Source organism: Sturnira hondurensis, unplaced genomic scaffold (assembly GCF_014824575.4).
Source record: "Sturnira hondurensis isolate 20B ecotype Veracruz unplaced genomic scaffold, ASM1482457v3 Scaffold0020489, whole genome shotgun sequence".
NCBI lineage: Eukaryota > Metazoa > Chordata > Mammalia > Chiroptera > Phyllostomidae > Sturnira > Sturnira hondurensis.
Window position 1 is genome coordinate 5,405,319 of NW_028093120.1, and position 21,662 is coordinate 5,426,980.

General features: G+C 36.6%; 1 protein-coding gene across 1 annotated transcript in view; it reads left to right on the top strand.

The window, feature by feature from the left end:
* Positions 1-21,662, top strand: part of LOC118975716 (contactin-5) — a 252,885-nt gene that overhangs the window by 174,016 nt on the left and 57,207 nt on the right. Inside the window, exons 5-6 of the mRNA XM_037029796.1 lie at positions 756-914; positions 10,586-10,735. Coding sequence (XP_036885691.1) covers positions 756-914; positions 10,586-10,735 — 309 coding nt within the window. The remainder of the gene's footprint in view (positions 1-755; positions 915-10,585; positions 10,736-21,662) is intronic.

Here is a 21,662-nt window from a genome sequence, read left to right on the forward strand (position 1 = left end):
ATAAAGGTGTATTTCTCTTCATATCAGATCACAGTTGTTTCTTCAAGCTGGAGTCTACGTACATGTACATAGCTTGATCATCACTCTTTTATACATAGTTTTCATTATCAAAAGGGGAATAATCTTTTCTTATTCATTGTACTGAATGAGAAGCCCAATAATAATAATAATAATAATAGAATCGCACTTTTACCTTCTCACAAAAATTTCTATGCCTCATTTTCAATATTTACTCTTCCTTGGTCTGACTATTGATGATTTCAGAGCCTTTTATATCTCCCCTCTTAGAGCTTAAGCTACTTGATAGTCACATTTTAGTATTTGCACATTTTAGGTTCCCGGAACTTGAAAAGTAGCCCACACACCTATACCTCCTTAGTAATAATGGGATCTTTTTCGTGCCTATCACTTTCTGCTGCTGTCTCTGCAGGCCATGATCGATTTCTGTAGCCAGAGTTGTATTGACATTTTTTGTTGGTTTCTAGTTATTTTTTCGTTTTCTTTGAAACACAATACTCATTGTTAGTTGCCTCCAAACACAGTGCCAAAAAGAAGTCAAATCCATAATTATGTTAACCCCAGAAATCATAGAAACCAGCTTGCATCCCATCACTTTTTATTTCCAATTTTTATTACTAAATATGTGTAGAATGTAAACAGTGGCATAGTTTGATTGAATCCCCACGGGAAGTACAATTTCTCATGACTCCTCATCATACCTTGAACTTCACTTTATCCATTCCCTTTTGTCTTAGGTCCCCCAGGCCCTCCGGGGATAGTGATTGTTGAGGAAATCACTGAAAGCACAGCCACACTCTCCTGGAGTCCAGCAGCTGACAACCACAGCCCCGTCTCTTCCTACAACCTGCAGGCTCGCAGCCCCTTCTCGCTGGGCTGGCAAACGGTGAAAACAGGTAAACGGTTCTAAGGCAGCATCCGGTATAAACAGCAGCTTCCCATCATGAGCTCTTTTTGTACTAATACATGTCTAAGCATCTCAGTAGGATCGTTCTGGATTCTTAAAACTTTGTTTATTTATTAGAATATTAAAAAGTGTTTACTTCTTTTAGTAAGGCTACCTGGCTTTCTTCTCTTCTCAATTCCCAGGGAGGAACTACATCATTTATATTTGTTATTGTTTGCTTATTAAAATAACTTTAGACTCACATAGAAGTTGCAAAAATAATACAGAGATTTCCTGTGGACCCAGCCCTCAGGTTCCCCCAGTGATAATATTTTATACAACAATGGTACAATTATCAAACCAGAAAGCTGATATTGGGACAATGCTGTTAACTAAACTACAGATCACATTCAAATTTCACCAGTTTGTGTTAACTCCTTTTTACTGTACAGTTCTATGAAATTCTATGAAGTTGTATTGAATAGATTTGTCACCACCAAGATAACCAGAGAACTATTCCCTGACTCCAGTTTCCTGTGCTACTCCTTCAAATCACACATAAAAAGAAAATCTAACATAAAGTCACATCATTTAAAACAATGCAGAATTTTAATGCAACTTCTAAGATGTTTGAATTATATCTACATTATTAAAAATATTTCTTCCCTGAGAGTTTCCATTTCATGTTATAACTAAACTTCCCTTACCTCTCCAGAAGTGGCTGTCTTCAAGGTTATGTGACATTATACTCTCTTGATAGTTATTAGAAATGTATTTAATAAGTTGGTATTTGAAAAGTATGCAATGTCTATACAATGTAATCTTCAGTTGCACTTGTCTGTACTGAGTAGAGATTTGTCATTTTGTTTTACCATCTAAATATAATAGGTTCATGTATGCATACATAAACTTTGAATTTTTGCTACAAGGTAGGGTCAAGTGAAATTGTATATTGGGGGAAGCTCATGAATTTGAACTAAATGTTAATTTTAGGGTTATTTACTTATTTTATTTATTTATTTTTTAATAGATTTTATTTATTCATTTTTAGAGGGAAAAGAAAGGAGAGAAGTATCAATGTATGGTTGCTTCTCACGAGTCCCCTGCTGGGAACTGGTTTGCAAACCAGGCACGTGCCCTGACTGGGAATCGAACCACAATCATGTGGTTCGCAGGCCCACACTCAATCCACTGAGCTACACCAGCCAGGGCATATTTATTTATTTACTTATTTTAGAAGTCCCTACTATAAAGTTGCACCTTTATCTTTCAAATCTAATTTGATTGCTGAAAACAATTTTTAAGTGGGGAGATTTTTAAAACTCAGTTCAGCAAGCAGTAATTCAAAAAATCTATGATTGAAATGTGTTTATAAAAATAGACATTTTTCATAAACATATTTATTTATTTATTTATTTATTTATTTATTTATTTATTTATCTTTAGAGAGGAAGGGAAGGAGAGAAGGAGAGAAAGATCAATGTATGGTTGCCTCTCATGAGTTCCCTGCTGGGAACTGGCCTGCAACCCAGGCATGTGCCCTGACTGGGAATCAAACTGCGATCATGTGGTTCACAGGCCTGTGCTCAATCCACTGAGCTACACCAGCCAGGGCATATAAATATATTTTTGTAACTAACTAATTTTGTTCACCTTGATAGTAATAGGGCTTTAGCAAGATGTCTCTTCACTTAATGAAGTCCCTTGTTTTTCCAAAACTCAGTGTCTCTTGGAGCTATTGGTAGAGATGTGCCATCTAGAGGCAAACCTGCCAAGGGACAGTGGTCAACTTTTGCATGCTCTAAAGTAGGTTTTAAATGTCTTCTGGTTCTCGCCCTTACATCTCTGACCACAACGTCCTTCAGGCCCCTGACAGAGAATGAAATCCCTCCAGAGCCACATCAGCTCCACTGGGGTGGACCTTTTGTTTTCATATTTGTTCCCTCATCTAAAACAATTTCAGTAGAGATTAGCTCTAATGCATAAAGAGCTATTAGAAAACAATAATGGGTCTGGTATTTGAACTATCTAATAAAGTTAATGCAATTCATAATCTATTATTTAAAAAACCACTTAAGATTCCTTCATATATTGACTCCCGGACAAGATGGAGGCATAGATAGATACACTTTGCCTCCTCACACAATCAAAAGAAGACAACAACAAATTTAAAGAAAAAAATAACCAGAACTGCCAGAAAATTGAACTATATAGAAGTCCCACAACCAAGGAGTTAAAAAAGGAACGCTCACCCAGACTGGTATGAGGGACAGAAATGTGCAGCCACAGTGGAGAGGACTCCAGGCAAGGCAGTGGCTGAAGGACCAATGTGGGCAAGGCAATGGCTGGTGGAGTGGGCGGTCCCACATTTGCAGGTGGATAAACCGGAAGGAAGATCTGGGGATCTAGAGAGACAGTGCAACCCAGGGTTCCAGTACAGAGAAATAAAGCCTCAACATCTCTGACTGAAAAAATCTGTGGGGGTTGAGGCAGCAGGAGAAACTCCCAGCCTCACAGGAGAGATCGTTGGAGAGACCCACAGCGGTCTACAATGTACACTAACTCGCCCACCTGGGAATCAGCACCAGAAGGGCCCAATTTGCTTGTGGGTAGCAGCAGAAGTGACTGAAAGCCAGCCAACAGTTGAGCAAGTGGCATTGTTCACTTGTATACCCCTCCCCCACATACAGCACCACAACGCAGTGATGTGGGTTGCCCAATCCTGGTGAATACCTATGGCTCTGCCCCTTAGTATATAACAGGAGCACTGAGAAAAAAAATATGGCCCAAATGAAAGAACAGATCAAAACTACAGAAAAAACACAACTAAGTGACAAAAAGATAGCCAACCTATCAGATGCACAGTTCAAAACACTGGTAATCAGGATGCTCACAGAAACAGTGGAGTATGGTCCAAAAGAGAGGAGAAAGTAAAGGGTATTGAAAGTGAAATGGAGGAAAATGTACAGGGAACCAACAGTGAAGGAAAGGAAACAAAGACTCAAATCAATGGTTTGGAGCAGAAGGAAGAAACAAACATTCAACCAGAACAGAATGAAGAAACAAGAATTCAAAAAAGTGAGAAGAGGCTGAGGGACTTCCAGAACAACTTTAAGTGTTCCAACATCCAAATCATATGGGTGCCAGAAGGAGAAGAGGAAGAGCAAGAAATTGAAAACATACTTGAAAGCATAATGAAGGAGAACTCCCCTAACATGGCAAAGAAAATAGACTTCCAGGAAATCCAGGAAGCTCAGAGAGTCCCAAAGAAGTTGTACACAAGGATGAACACACCAAAGCACATCATAATTACATCACCCAAGATTAAAATTAAGGAGAGAATCCTAGAAGCAGCAAAAGGTAAGGAGGCAGTTACCTACAAAGGAGTTCTCATAAGACTATCAGCTGATTTCTCAAAAGAAACCTTGTAGGCAAGAAGAGACTGGAAAGAAATATTCAAAGTGATGATAGGCAAGGACCTATATCCAAGATTGCTCTATCCAGCAAAGCTATCATTTAGGATGAAAGGGCAGATAAAGTGCTTCCCAGATAGGGTCAAGTTAAAGGAGTTCATCATTGCCACCCCCTTATTATATGGAATGTTAAGGGGACTTATCTAAGAAAAAGATTAAAAATACAAACTGTAAAATGACAATAAACTCACAAGTATCAAGAACCCAACCTAAAAAAAAAAAACTACTCAAATAACTAGGAGAGGAACAGATTCACAGAAATAGAGACCACATGGAGGGTTATCAGTGGGGAAGGAGAGTGGGGAGAATGGGAGAAAGGGTACAGAGAATAAGAAGGATAAATGGCAGGTACAAAACGACAGGGGGAGGTTAAGGATAGTATAGGAAATGGAGAAGCCAAAGAACTGTATGATCCACAGACATAAACTAAGGGGGGGACTGATGGTGGGAGGTGCGTACATGGAGGAAGGGAAAGAAGGGTAGAAAAAATGAGATAATGCTATAACATAATCAATAAAATATATTTTTAAAAAGATTCCTTCATACACCAACATGAAATCAAAGAATTGTGAGCTCCTCATTTTTGACAAATGAAGTTGCATGTGGACCTTCTAGCTGAACACATCTGGAATTAACATAACAGTGTCTACCCCAAAATCATACTTAAATTAAGTGACTGTGAATGGGACTTTTTCATTTTGAAGGGAGTGTGAAAACAACCATAAAAAATTATTTTACTTGCAGACCCCTCTTCTGGTAAAATTGCTTTTTTTAAGATTTTATTTATTTATCTTTAGAGGGGAAAGGAAGGAGAGAAGTAGAGAAATATCAATGTATGGTTGCTTCTTGTGAGTCCCCTGCTGGGAACTGGCCTGAAACCCAGGCATGTGCCCTGACTGGGAATCGAACTGCGATCATGTGGTTCACAGGCCCGTGCTCAATCCACTGAGCTACACCAGCCAGGGCTGGTAAAATTGCTTTTGATTTGGAACCTAACTTTCTTCTTCATACTATTGAGCAGCTGACCTAGTTTTTTACTCTGTGTGTTTAGAAATACCAAAATTTTTGTAATTTTAGAATTTATTTGTTATTTTTTACTTATTTCAAATATCTTTATTCACCATTCTTCCTCCAGTGGATATGTCTTTTATCTGTGAATATGTTTTCTACTGATTGATTGGTTGATTAAATTTGACAACTAGACTGGCTTATAAAGTTTACATTTAATAATTTAATTAAATTCTTTGATGCAATTTTTTTTACTAGGAAACACATTTTGACAAGCTTTTCTCCCTGACTCAACATGGGATTTCCCACTGTCTTTAGTTGCTGTGTGTCTTCCCTGAAGCAGAATGTGTTCTTTGAAACTGACTTATCCCCATCATTTTTGGAAGAGTATCTTTATGAAATAATACCTGCAAAGCTTTAAAAATAATTACTTTGGTATACATTCTCTATTTTCTTTAATATTCACAACATTGTATTTGAAATAAAAATCCTAATTGTTATTAAAATGTTTGTTTCAAATTTATTTCATACTGTGTTATTTCATCAAAATATGAATAATTTCAATGCCACTTTTTATACTTATTTTATATTTTGTACAAGTAGCAATTAAGTTAAAATTTCTAAATCTTACTATTATTTTTTTAAACGGGCACCAGAATTAAGTTAAAATTTCTAAATCTTACTTTTATTTTTTTAAACAGGCACTAGAATGAAGGTGGAGAAGATGTGGGATAAGGGAAGGAGTCTCGAAATATAAATGGTTAAGAAATTTTAAATATATGTAGCTTTTAGCAGAAGAATATTTTTCTATTTTAAATTAATTTTCTTTTTAAACATAGAGACTAAATAGTTACATCAAAATTACAACAGAAGCTGTGCCAATTTTGACCACACCTGTCAATTTGAACTCTCCTTTTATTCATTCAATAAAAATTTATTGAGAAGCTTTCAGTTAGTCTTCTAGGCACTTAGAATATGAGTGAACAAAATGAAACAAAAAATATCTACCTTTGTGATGACTGTATTCTCATGGGTGAGGACAAACAACAAAGAAAGAACATAATAAACAAGTAAACTATATAGTATTATAGAAATTCATTAATGAAAAAAATATTGTATTGTAAGAATAATCAAAAGTACTATGATGGGACAATGTATCAGTCTGTGCAGGCTGACATAATAAAATACCACAAACTTAGTGGCTTAATCAACAGAAATTTATTTTTTTACAGTTCTGGAGGCTCGGAATTCCAAGATCTAGGTGCCAGCCAATTCAATTTGATACCTGGCGAGAACCTCCTCCTCCTGACTTACAGATAGAAGCCTTCCCACCATGTCTTCACATGGCAGAGAGCAAGGATTCAAGCTCTCTGCTGTCCCTGCTTATAAGGGTACAAACCCTATCAGATCAGCGCTATGACCTCATTTGACTTTAATTACTTCCTATTTTTCACAGACCTTGAATTAGTGTATTAAAAGATAAGACTTAGAATATCAATCTTACAATGCCTTTTCATTTCTCTCAGGATAAAATCCAGTCCTATATGATTTGGTCCTGCCATTCTCCCTAAAACTCACTCTGCTCCTGACTCACCGATCTTCTCATGCTTCTGTATGTACTGACTCTAAAGCAGGGGTGTCAAACTCATCGTCTCCGGGGGCCACATTAGCCTCTTGGTTGCCTTTAAAGGGTCAAATGTAATTTGAGGACTGTATACATGTAACTACCCTTAACAGCTGAATGAGAGCTCAGCACTGTCACTGGGTGGAAACAAAGTGCTGGACCACATAAAACAAGGTGGAGGGCTGGATTAGGATTGCAGGCCCTGTGTTTGCCACCTGTGCTCTGATGGCTTTGCAGTATTTCCTTCTGTCAACCTGGGATGCTTTCTCCCAGATATTAGCATAGCTACATCTATACTTCCTTAAAATTTTTATTCAAAAATAGCTTTTCAGTGAGGCTTACCTGACCACTTTGTTTTAAATTTCAACCTGCCTAAGGAGAAAAAGGAATCCTCATACACTCTTGGTGGGATTGCAAAATGGTGTAGCTACTGTGGAAATCAACAGTATGGTATGTAGTTTCCTCAAACCAATTGAAAGTAGAATTACCCTTTGAGCCAGTATTTCCACTTCTGGGTATTTATCTGAAGAAATCCAAAATACTAATTCAAAAAGACATATGCACTCCTATGTTCATTGCAACATTATTTACAACAGCAAGATACGGAAGCAACCTAAGTGTCCATCCATAGATGAATAAATAAATAAGATGTGGTACACACAGTGGAACCTCAGTTCTTGAACTTAATTCATTCCAGAAAACTGTTGGAGAAGTGATTCATTCAAAAAGCAAACCTCTTTTGTCACCTGAGAGACTGATCATACAGGTATCAGCATCACAAACTGAAGTTTTGTTGGACAATGGAGACATTGTTTCATGAACTACGAGGTCAAGACCAAATTGTTTAAGAATCAAACATTTCCGACCTGAGGTTTAACTGTATATATAATTGAGTATTATTCAGCCATGAAAGAGAATGAACTTTTGCCATTTGCAACCACGTGGATGAACATAGAAGGTATTATGCTTAGTGAGATACGTTGGATAGAGAAAGACAAATACCATATGATATCATCTATGTTTGGAATATAAAAAACAAAATAAATGAACAAATGAAACAGAGATAAACTCATAAATGCAGAGAACATTGTGATGGCTGCCAGATGGTATGGGAGTTAGAGAGATGGATGAAAAAGAGAAGGGGTTAAGATGTACAAATTGCCAATATAAAAACAGTCACATGGATGTGAAGTATAGCATAGCATATGTCGTCAATAATAGTATAATAACTATGCATGGTTTTAGATGGGTACAAGATTTATCAGGGATCATTTTATAAGTTATAACTCACATAAATATCTAATTATTATGTTGTACACCTGAAAATAATATAATATTGTATGTCAACTATGTAAATTTTAAAAATTATTAAAAATAAATAAATTAAAACCTGCCTGTTGTGGATTGTATGAAGTCTACCTTTTCCCAAAGTTCAAATTTTGATGCTCTAATACCCCAGGGTGACTATATTTACAAGTGGGACCTTCAAGGTTATCAAGTAGGTAATTATACAGGGTCATGTTCAAGTAGGTTTATGGTTATTCATTTGGAAATAATGCAATAATAAATAAATAATAATACAAGAATAAAGTCTGTGTTTTGTGCATTCACAACTGTAAACTGCCTTTTGCCTCCTCCTGTATACATGAGCTTGGATTTCAAGAAATTTAGAATATAGAAATAAATTGGGAAATTATTGGCATATGAATTGCATTTAAACTGAGAGATTACATGTCATCTCCAAAGATATAAGTATAAAATAAAGAAGAATATAAAAGCCGAAAGCTGGAGAGTTCCAACAGTAAGAAGCTGTGGAGAAGAGCAACCAGCCAAAGAATACAGAGAGGATGCAATCACTTAGTTGAAAGGAAAGCTGAGTTCATGCGATATACTGCACAACAAAGGAATAAAGTCTATCAAGGAAGAGAAAGTAATTGACTCTGCCAAATACTGATCACATGTCAATGTGATGAGGACTGAGGATTGGTCATTGATTTTAGCAACATGGAGATCACTGGTGACTGTAAAAGTAATAGTTTTAGTAAAATGGCAAGGACTAAAGTCTACAAAAATGGATTCAAGAGATAATGGAAGAGGAATTGATATAATTAAGAAATTTTGCTGGAACAAGAAGTAGAGAAATCAACATATTTTGAACTCGGAAATGGTATCATTTGCTTATAAAGGTTGACAAGGAAAAGAGAAAGGAATTGAGGGTGACCCCAAGATTTTGGCTGCAGCACCCATAAGAATGCAATTGTCATGCACTGATGAAGGAATACTCCGAAAGTAGGTAGGAGAACTTAAGGTTTAGAACCTTTTCCAAAGAGAAATATCTAATAAGCCATTGGACATATCATTCTGGATTTTAGGGAAGAGTTTCTCTGCTGGAAAGTTTGGAGGCATCAGCAGACAGGGTATTTTAAACCATGAGATTAGATCATCATGGAGTAAGAAAATGGGAAAGAACCAGCATGCATCTGAAAGATGAAAAGAAATCAACAGTGGAGACAGAAGACGATAGGGAGAAACAAAACATAAATTAAGTTTTGAAAAAAAATTTCAAACAGAAGAGAATGACCAACTCTGTCAAAGGATGATGTTAGGTCAAGGAAAATGAGGACTGCAGAACTGAGCACAGGGTTTTAGCAACAGAGACCATTGGTAATCTTGACAGGAGCAGTAAGGGTGGAACACAGGAGGTAAGGGCCCAATGGTGGTGGGCTTGAGAGAGCATGGAAGGAAAATGGAGACAGCAAGCAATAGTACAAACACCCCTAAAGAAGTTTTGCTCTAAAAGAAACACAGAAACTGGGTGAAGGATGAAAGGATATGAAATTTTGAGAGAATTTTGTTTGTTTTGGTTTGATTTGGTGGGGAAAAAATACCTGTGTACTTGTATTCTGTGGAGAAAACATCCCCACATAGACTTTTGGTTGTGTGGGGAGCTGGGGGGCAGAGGTGACCTAGCTGAGATGGACTGGTTATTCTTTTCTACAGTATCTTAACCCTTGAAAACCATTAAGTTTCCTCAAAAGGAATGTAGGTTTCTATGAGAGTTAAAAGTTAGAAGAATGTTCAGAAAAGAATGAATATACAGGGAATTTTGCTAATGATGGATTATGAATCCCAACGTTTTCACCAAAAGGGTTTCAGAGAGTGAAGGTAGATGGGAACTGGGACCGAAAAGAAAATGAGCAGAATTCAATGGGGATTGGAATAAAAGAGATGAGACATGACCTCAAAGTGTGGAGTTGCTTGATGAGACTGACATAAAGAGAAGGGATGGACAAAATGATTTTTAGAGTAGATAATGGCAAGTCATATTATGGCAATTTATATAGAGAGATGAGATGAAAGAATTCTAATAAACCACAGTAAACTTTGACATGTACACACGCTTACTTCCTGAAGCTTCATTTTAATTTTACTAATGGGACAGGAGGTGACATCATGGCCACATATAATAAGGAAGTATGTATCAGCCTGGTCATCCTGGTAGTGCCTATGGTGTCCTTAATTGCCATTTGTAACCATTTTCCACTCCGTTTAATAAAATCTCCTGTCTCTCCATAGTCCCGGAAATCATAACAGGTGACATGGAGTCAGCCATGGCTGTGGACTTGAACCCCTGGGTGGAATATGAATTTAGAGTGGTTGCCACCAATCCCATTGGGACTGGAGATCCAAGCACCCCATCTCGAATGATCCGCACAAATGAAGCAGGTAAGAGTCGGAATTCTATTTGGATGCCTCTACTCACTTTGACAGCAAGTTGAGTTAACTATGATTGCTTGCTTAGTATATTTTTTCCTAACTCATTTACCTAGACATCATAAAACCATTTTAGTTAGAATTCTTGTTTTGTTTTCATTCTCCTTATTTCTACAAATGCTTCAATTTCCTCCCAACCCTTGCAACCATTCACCTTCAAGTTACCATGAGATTGAACTTTTTCTTCTTACTGTATACTCATTAATAGAGCAAATCTATACAATTCAGAATAGAATGATTCACCCTCTTTTTCTCCAATGATAAGTTACCTTTAGTTATAGTGCACTTCCTTAAAACCCTTTATGTTGCCCTTCACCGGCTGACCTGGTATCAGTCAGGCTTTGGAAAGACAATAGTCTTAACTCAGTGCCTTCTTGGTATCTGTGTGTGTATAAATATCCATCTGCTTCCTGACTTAGAAAGCACAACATTCTTCTGGCCTTTTAGAATGATGTAGCACTAACAAAATACTTCTAGTGACCACAAAAGAGGAATTAAGTTTAATTTTTTTTAATTTAAGGTGATTTGCTTACCACCTGGGTGAAGCAGAATAAAAATATTTTAGTAGATCTTTAATTAATTTGGACAAAGTGTTGTGAGATTAATCTTTTATGCCCTTGTAAATTTGGATATAAAAATATCTAGCAAGGCACTAGCTTGGGCAAACACAAATGTCAATAATGATGAAAAAATCTGAAAGCAATGAAGAAATGGAGGGATAGATTGCAGATACATGGAGGGAGGAAAAACAAAATTTAATGACTTTAAACTCAATGATAACATATGATCTCAATAATCATTAGGATATAATTTCAGTGAGAATGAGGACTTTGTCTTATTTGCTCACTGTCCAAGCTCCGGCACCTGGGCAGTGTCAGGCCCCAGTGCCCCATATATCTTTGTTGAAAGATTAAAAGGGAATATTCCCATTTTTCCCTTTATACGTCCCTGAGCACACAAGTATCAGGGTCAGAGACGCATGTAACATAGAAAACTAAGAGTTAACTGTGTCCATTTTATATTATTGTTACAGAATTGAACCAAAAATACAATTTGTGACTTCTTACAGTTTAGATAAAGCCTGTAATAATTGAAATAAATGATCGAAAGAGTTGACTCTCTAAAGCATACTCAGTTTTGCCCTTAAAAAAAACTTTCTCTAGACTACAATGGTTATATTTTAAAAAGAAATAAAAAAGAGAAGAATCCTAAATGTTCAACTTGCTGCATTAAGTGTGAATAACTGTACAAAAGATACTCAAATTCTTTCCATGTAAAAATTAAGCTTACAAGAAAGTAAGAGATGAAGTAGCCTATATATATTGGAAAAGGTTCATTCACAGAAAAATCCAACTATTTTGCTTTTGTGATTTTCCTCTTACAAGTTGTTTATCCTGCTACTTTCCAATAGTGTGAGTCTGAAATGAACTTTAACTGCCCGGTTGGATTTTCATGCATTCAGAAAGTCAGCCATGCTTTCACTGGGTACAGGTGCTCATTAATTGAGACCATAACAGGTTAGTTGGTCTTCATTTTATGAACTCACTGTGCAGATAGTGAAATAACTGCCAATATTAGTACTTACACATACATAATTTCTAAAAAGCTCTGACTTATTTTGCATATTGTTAATTGTATTTAAATAAAGGCAAACATTACTGCTTAATTCAGAGGCTCTCCATAAATATTCATTTCAAAAATAAATAATCTGTTTGGGATGAAGATTCCTTTGAGATTTTTTATAGTATAGGCCTCCTCATGCTATTAAAAAGCATTTTAGCAAAAAACACTTTTACTTTTCTAGCTCAAATGTATTCAGATGGTGCATTTTAAGTTTTCTTCCTCATCTTTTTCTGCATCTACCTTAATCACACAGCTCCTCTCTCTCCATTTGATCGAGTTTTATACACAGCATTCTTTAGTTCATTAAAATCTTATGGGAGAGAAGAGAAATAGCTTAAAAAATGCATGAAATGCTCTCCTTTGAAAGTGAGTTGAGAAGGCGCGTGCTGCCTACTGTATGTTTCCTGTGATTTGGAACCATGCAGGGTTAGAGGTACTAATGGTGTTGAACCAAGTATTGAGTTTTGTGCCTGTTTTGTCAGGCAGCACAGATTAAAAGGGACACCAATATCCTAAGATGTTCTCTCAAGCGACACACTCTGCCTCTATTAAGCGCATGTCCTGTATTTTAAAAGACGATCCTGTTCTAATGGACCACGTAAACTTTGAAAATCAACAGAGCTGCTTGGAAGAGAAAAGTCTCACATTTGGGATACATAGTTGGAAGTTTTATGTCCCTTTAAAATTATCTTAGTTACTAGAGTATTCTAAATCCCAAAGCAGCTTTAGTAAGGCATTTTTGCCTTAGAATTGCTCCTTTCCCTCACACAAAAAGTTAACTTTTCTTTGCAATTTCCTCTAAGATGTACTTTGAATTTTCCAGTCATCAAAACACTAATAGCAGTCAATAAATATAAAATAAATTCGCTCAGTCTGACTTTCTATTATTAAGATTTCAAAGTAGTCATATAAATATATTTTGATTTTAATGTACACTTATAGTTATTTACTTATTCTTCAATTTTACTACAAGTTTTAGATAGATAGATGATAGATATCCCTATGTTTTATTTTAGAAATGTGTTACATCATCAAAACAGTATATAAATTTCAGTTCCTTGGTGGAAATGCTTTCTCTGTTGTTTAAAAAGATGACACTCGAGAGAAAAACATATTCTATCATATGAATTTGAAATACATGCTATAGTAGAAATGAAAACAAATATATAAATGAATACAGCAACGGCAATTCTCTCATTTAATTAAACTTTAATATTCTGAAAGTTACATATTTATAACATAATAATTGAAAGATAAATGAAAAGGAGAAAAATAGAAGTATAACAATGTGACCTATAATTTATAAAGGTTTGGTCTCCTCTCTGTTTCTCATTCTCAGGTTTTAATTTTCTTTTTTTTTCAAGATTTTTTTTAGATTTTATTTATTTATCTTTAGAGGGGAAGGAAAGGAGAGAAGGAGAGAAATATCAATGTACGGTTGCCTCTCCTGAGTTCCCTGCTGGGAACTGGCCTGCAACCCAGGCATGTGCCCTGACTGGGAATCGAACCGTGATCCTTTGATTCACAGGCCCATGCTCAATCCACTGAGCTACACCAGCCAGGGCTAATTTTCTTTTTATTTAAATAAAAACTTTAACTTCTACCTGGCTAGCATAGCTCAGTGGATTGAGCGCGGGCCTGCGAACCACACGATCACAGTTTGATTCCCAGTCAGGGCACATGCCTGGGTTGCAGGCCAGTTCCTGACAGGAGACACACCAGAGGCAAACATGCATTGATATTTCTCTCCCTCTCTCCTTCCCTCCCCCTCTAAAGATAAATAAATAAAATTTTTTAAAAAACCCACAAAACTTTAACTTCTAATGCCATGTTTTTCTCCCTCCAGCCCAGCACGGGTTTGACCCAATGCATTGACCTATCTTTTTCTTTCCATTTCCTTCCCCCACCTTCCAACCGCTGCTCTGAAACTTTCCAATTGAGACAAAAGACTAGGAAAAACCACTTAGGTGGTAGAATTTGTGGTTCTCACACATAATTGATTGTTCCGTGTGATGGCATTTGTCCACGTGATGCTTCTTCCTTTCAGATACACCGGGTACTTTGAAGACTCTCCTGTCCCCTCGCAGGCAGACCTATTGAGTGTGATCCTAACCAGCCTATTCAGGCCTACCTCCCATAAGGTCCACTTGGGTCACAGTAGTCATTTCGCCTTCCTGTGCTGCCAGTCCTAGAAATACACAGTGTCATCAAAAGTTAATTTGCTCTCTGCTCTAGTGACATTGTGTGGGGCTGGGCCATTGTACAAAATTCTGACGCATCAGCCAGTATGTGAGGAGTAAGCATCTGTACTCTCTGCAGTGGTTGTTTTGCTCCTCTTCTCACTTAGCTTGAGGGGAAATGGCACTCCCAACTTCTCTTCTACTGACTACTGATTCGGTGGAGGGAGCCACCGCAGAACATCCATCTGCTACACTGACAACTTCTTCAAAACATTCCTTGTGCTAAAATCGTATGTGTATGAGCTGGAGGGAGGTAATGGGGCAGAGTCATGAAAATTTTTTTCTCTCCTTCTTGGCAATTCTGTGGTTTCAACTGGCCCACCTTGCTTTAGCACCTGAAGTTGTATGGGATTCATCCCCAGTCCAGAGAAGACTCATTTAATACCCTACTACAATTTCTTCAGTGCTGTACATTAACTTCCTACTTCTGAAAGGATCTTGCTTTAGTTCATATTTGTATCTTCACGGTTCTTGTCCATGATAATTTCTTAGGAAATTTCTCTGAGCTCAAAAGTTATGGAAGGAACACAATAAAATACTATTGTAATATGAGATAAAGTTAAATTCCTTTTCTCTAGGGGTGTGTGGATATGCCTTGTAAATGGCATTTAATGAGACTTCGAAAGGCAGACCAAATAGGACTGAGGCAGAATTATTTATAGGGGGACATTAAAACTGCAGTTGTCAGGCACTGGTGTGTACAGAGAAAAAGGCATAAGCCTATTTCCAGGTTTTTTTAAGGTCACTCCAGGCTATGTTTCTAAGAAAAATACTGCATCAAAAATATAAAGCACTATGCTGAAATAATTGGGAAATTCTAAAATGAAATTCTATTAATGAGCATTACAGCTTTCTTCAACCCAATGAATAATATAATTACATTAAATAAAAGAAATAGTTCTTAGTAATGTTAAAAGAAGGCAAAAATCATGTCAAGCAGCCTCTAAGACCAAATCTCAATAATTCCAGAAAAGAAGAAAACAGTATAGATCATAGAGCAGACAGTACTTTAAATCATAAAACTACTTTGGTCCAGGCAAGTCTTTTCTATGAAATGTATACCAAAAAAAAAATAGATCTTCGGTTTTATAGGCAGTGTGCAAGCAAAGATGGTAACTTTAACAAATTCTTTTCTAACAGCAACTTGACTAATTGTTAGGCATGTCTTTTAATGATAAAATAACAAGGTGATGGAAGTACATTAGAAGACTGAAGCATGAAAGATGAATGGAGAATGAGAGGTTATCGACCCAGGAGTAAGCCTGAGATACTCAAGATTGACACTTCCTAACTTTCCAGTCCCTGTAATACCGCACACCAGTCCGAAATTGTGAGCCGTGTCCCAGGCCCTGAGCTAAGCACTTGACTTTTATTATGCCATTTAATTCTCACATTAATTCTCTAAAGCAAGGAGTATTTATGCTTACTTTATAGAATTGTTTTCTTTCATGAGAAGGTTCATAAGTCAGAGAAATTGTACACTCCCTAAAATACCCTAACAATCTGTTTTGCAAACCAAAAATTTTATACAGCCTAGATTTCCAAATTATAACAAGCTGAGCCAAAACTAAAAACACAATTCCCATGGAACTATCAGAACAATATGATGCAGATTTCCAAAAGGATTGTCTGTTTTTAGATCACGTGTCAATAGATTCATGCGGAACCTCTAGGGCTTACCATAGAAGACTTCACTACTTCTTCTTTTTCCAATCTAAGTAGATAATAACATTAGGTAATAGGTGTACATTATAGTAACAGACATTGTGATAAGTGATTATGAAAATGACTTTAAAATGCAAGTGACATCATTATCTCCATGAGGGAACTAAAGGACAAAGAAGTTAAGAAATATTTCCGGCCAACCAGCCAAAATAGTGGAAGCGGAATTTTTTTTAAATATTTTATTTATTTATCTTTAGATGGGAAGGGAAGGAGAGAAGGAGAGAAACATCAATGTATGGTTGCCTCCCATGAGTCCCCCCCTGGGAACTGGCCTGCAACCCAGGCATGTGCCCTGACTGGGAATCGAACCGCAATCGTATGGTTTGCAGGCCCGTGCTCAATCCACTGAGCTACACTAGCCAGGGCTATTTTATTTATTTATTTAATTATTTTTCAAGTGCAGTTTTCTGTCTATTACTCCCATCCTGTCCCACCCCTCGTGATCCCCCCTCCCTCCCATTTCCACCCTTCTTAGTTGTTGTCCATGTATCCTTTATATTTGTTCCTCTAAATCCCTCCCCTATTTCCCCTGAAATTCTCTCCCGTCTCTCCTCTGGTCACTGTCCTCCTGTTCTCTATTTCAGTGTCTTTGGTTATGTTTTGCTTGCTTAGTTAAAGGTGAGATCATATGGTATTTGTCCCCCAAAACCTGGCTTATTTCACTCAGCATAATGCTTTCCAGTTCCATCCATGCTGTTGCAAAAGGTAGGAGCTCCTTCTTTCTTTCTGCTGCATGGAATTCCATTGTGTATATGTACCATAGTTTTTTGATCCATTCATTTACTGACGGGCACCTAAGTTGCTTGAGCCCACACCTCTCTTGCTCTCACAAGAACACTTTTGCCATTTGTGCATGCTTTTGTACTTATGCTGTCAAGGGTTTAAAAGCATTCTTTGAACCCTTTAGGAAACACCAGTGGTATTTTTTATGTTGGAAACTCTTTAAATTTAAATCTTTCTATCTGTAAAGTAAGTTTCAATGATAATCAGTTAACTGAAATATTAATGTGCCATATATTTCAACTCAGGTAGGGAAAAGACGTTTTTGAATTTTTCTCTTGACTCCCACCTTTACTATATAAACAAACCTCTTCCTCCTTTCTATTCATCTATTACTTTCTTTCCAAACCACTCACTGGATTACCATTAAACTCCTAAATTACGTTGCCTCCCTAGGTCTCTAATAAAGCTGTATTCTATAATGAGCCATCTAAGCATATACTGTAGTAGATGCTGGAAATTATTTAGGGGAAAAGAAACACTGGCAAATAATTATATTCTGCCTTCTTTCATTTACTTAATTTAATTAATTTATTTGAATGTTTTTTATCATTTTTAATAATGTTTGAATATAGTTGCCTCCATTTTCCCACTATCATTTTCCCCCACCCCACCTACTCCTCCACCCTCAATCCTACCCCCCTTTGGCTTTGTCCATTGGTCCTTTATACCTGTTTTTTGATGACCCTTCCCTTCTTTCCACTGTTATTTCCCTCCCCCATCTCCTCTGGTTACTGTCAGTTTGTTCTTAATTTCAATGTTTCTGGTTATAATTTGCCATGTTAATTAAAGCATGTTGTTAGTGTGTCTGATTTTGCTAGAACTATTATACTTGGAGTTCTTTGAGATTCATGCTTAAATTCATGCATGCTTAAACTAAAGTAGTGCACTATATTTTGGTCACTGAGTGTTTACAACAATATTTCCAATGTATACAGTGGAAAGAAATAATAGTCTACATTTCAACACATCAGAGAAGGCACTAAGAAGGAGGAACAAACATTTTCAGCTTGTGGGAAAATATATTAATTACTTTATTTGTTCATGGAAGAGCATTGCTCAGAAAGAAATTTAGGAGAATCAAAGTTTGATCTGTTGCCCTGGCTGGTGTAGCTCAGTGGATTGAGCACGGGCCTGCCAACCACACGATCACGGTTTGATTCCCAGTCAGGGCACATGCCTGGGTTGCAGGCCAGCTCCCAGCAAGGGGAGCATGAGAGGCAGCCATGCATCGATGTTTCTCTCCCTCTCTCCTTCCCTCCCCCTTTAAAGATAAGTAAATAAATAACTCTTAAAAATAGTTTGATCTGTTAACCACGCATGTAAGTTGATTCTCTAAGATAATAAACTCAGAACTTTTATCAGTAGATGACTAAGGAAGAAAAGCATCTAGCTGCTGAATTCCAAATGAGATTTCATTAATTACCTTGAAAATATATTTGGCATATCTGGTTTTTAAATTCATGTCTGTTCCTCTGAACTCAATGAAAGCATTTATTAGATGTTTGATTATATTAATTTTACATTTCTAACAAGAATGGTAGGAATTTTACACCAGTATGGCTAAACAATTAAGTCAAATTTGTATATATCATAAATGTGTTGCTTTATAAATAAAAGTATATCATTAAAATTAGTAGAATCCAAAGCATGTACTGCAGAAATAATAACTGTGTGCCACCAATTTGAAAATAAATGAGCCTGGGTCCCGCTGCTCATCTGCATATAATTAAGAAATTTAAGCCAGTTAGAATCAGAGTGCCCTTTTCACACATTGTGATCCTGAGAGAAAAATATAGTTTCTGAGATGCGGCTATTAAAGCCTTGTTATTCCAGTTCGTTTTTACAGTTTTATTGATATTTAAAAGACAAAGAATGTATCAGTTTATGGTTTACAACTCCAGGATTTGGTACACTTATGTGAGTGTATTGTGAAAAGATCACCACAATAGGTTTAGTCAGCATTCATCACTTCACGTAGTTAAAAAAAAATTTTGAGATGAGAACTTTTCACACCTACTCTCTTAGCACCTTTCAGGTACACTGTGCAACATTGGGAACTGCCATCACCGTGCTGCACGTTGCATCTCTGTGACTTATTTATCTTATAACTGGACATCTGCAGCTTTGACCACTTTCACCCATTTTCTGTGCGCCCCACACCCCACCCTCTGGGAACCACCAGTCTGTGCTTGGTTTGTTTAGATTACACGTGTTTGTCTTTTTCTGTCAAACTTATTTTACTCAGTTTAGTTTCATTTCTTCAAGGTGCATCTATATTGTGACAAGTGGCAGGATTTTCTTCTTTTTATGGCTGACTAATATTTCATAGTACATAGGCATATACATACTCATACCGCATTTTCTGCATCTATTCATCAGGTGATGGACACTTAGGTTGTTTTTATTTAAGAATAGTTGGTTTTTTATACATATACACTACTAAAACACATTGAACTATAATTCTTTTTTGTTTAATTTAATGTAAATTAAAACTGGAGGTAGCAGGAGAAAGAGAATATCTTATTTCTTTATAATTGAGTTAAACATGTGATATCTTCTCTTGAAAAGAAATTAGCAGCAATGGAAAAACCTCAAAGACTGATTTCAAATACTAAAAAGAATTTTATGATAGACAGAAAACTACTTGAAAAATAATTAAATGAAAAATTGGGGGAAAAAAGAATTTTATGCAATCTGGGTTATTTATGTATAATCAACATAGAAATTACCCACAGAAACAAGTCAAATCATACAAAGTTTTATTTTACTTTCTTGTTTACTTCAAGGAGGAAATTCTCATCAAAATTTTCACCAGTTTCTTTTTAGTTTTTTTTTTTTACTCAAAAAGTTAACACTTTTGAGAAATCTAAATATGTTTTCTCAAAATATAAGCATTAATGAACTGTGGAACAGTACTGCCAAGCTTTAGACAAAAAAGTTTTAATATCAAATATTTCCTTGTATTGCATTCCGTCTGTGAAATGAGCTCCAGGAGACGCCCAGTACTCTACAGCTCTGATCTGCAGGTTCCACACAGCCTCTTTTCAGATGATGTTTGACAGCTGAATAAAACAAGAAAGGATCGTCCACGCCCAGTCTTTCCACAAAACCCATAATCCAGAATTCAGGATGGTGTCCTCAAAGAAGAGATTCAAAGCCCCAAGTTAAATATAGTCTTAGCAATTGCAACATAATAGACAAAGTCGGTGGTTCTGATAGGTAGTACCTGTAATGTCAGTTGGCTCTTAGTTGTCAGAGATTAATGTGAGCCTTGCGGGGGGGGCGGGGGGGGGGGAAGGGTGCAGAGTGCACTTTTTTATAAACAAACAAATGGTATGAAAAGAAGCCATAATGCCATGATATTTATAACAAATTAACTTGCTACCACTATTTATTTGGCCATTCATTAATGGTCATGATATTTAGAAGCCTGAGATTAGCCACTGAGGGGAATGTTCAGAACCTTGCATCTCTACACTTTTATACATATAGTTAAACCAGCTCCTCTCCTGTGTGCCTTCCTCATACCATCCACTTGAAAAAGAATTTAGAATTAGTCTTTTTTTTTTAACTTTTTTTAAGATTTTATTTATTTATTTATTTATTTATTTATTTTTAGAGGGGAAGGAGAGAGGGAGAGAAACATCAATGTATGGTTGCCTTTTGTGCGTCCCCTGCTGGTAGTTAGCCTGCAAGGAACCAGCCTGCAACCCAGGCATGTGCCCTGACTGGGAATGCGAACCGCGATCGTCTGGTTCGCAGGCCCGCGCTCAATCCACTGAGCTACGCCAGCCAGGGCTAGAATTAGTCTTATAGAATACTTGTTGGGGGACATGGTGGCAAGGCACACTGATATGTCACAGGTTGTTATATGTGGAAAAAAAATATTGGTACCAAAAATCTTGTATTGAATGATTTGCTTGTGTTCATATAAATAGGACATTCACAGTTATTGCTATAGATAACACCATCGATTTTTTTCTAATTTAAATTCTTTATGATTTCTTGAATGGTAGACAAGCAGGGTATCCAAGTCCATGCAATTCTGAGGGAATTTATGAGAGTGAACTCCACAGATGTGTAATCGTTAGAATAGATGTAACTGTGAAAAGAGACTGGCAGCGGCTGTTGTGTGCACCCCTCTGCGTGGGCATGAGCAAGAGAAAAAAGCTCATGTTCATGGAGAAAAGTGTCCAGGGACCCTGATGTTTGGACCTTAGCAAATTAAGTTTATTTATTTCAGTGGAGCCAATTAGATATTAACAGTTTTCTCTTCTACCTCCCTGGCCGAAAGAGAATTTTTTTCTTTCTAGTAGAATATAAATTCTGCATAAGTTTTTCATATATATAAAATGCTGTGTGAATATCTCGCAGTAATTAATAGTCTTTCAGAGAGGTACGTAATGCATGGGATTGAATTTATTATTTATGAGTATCGGTGTTGTTTAAAAACCATATTCTGAGACATAAATCCAATGCCGAAGTGTAAAATCGCTAATACAGGCTCA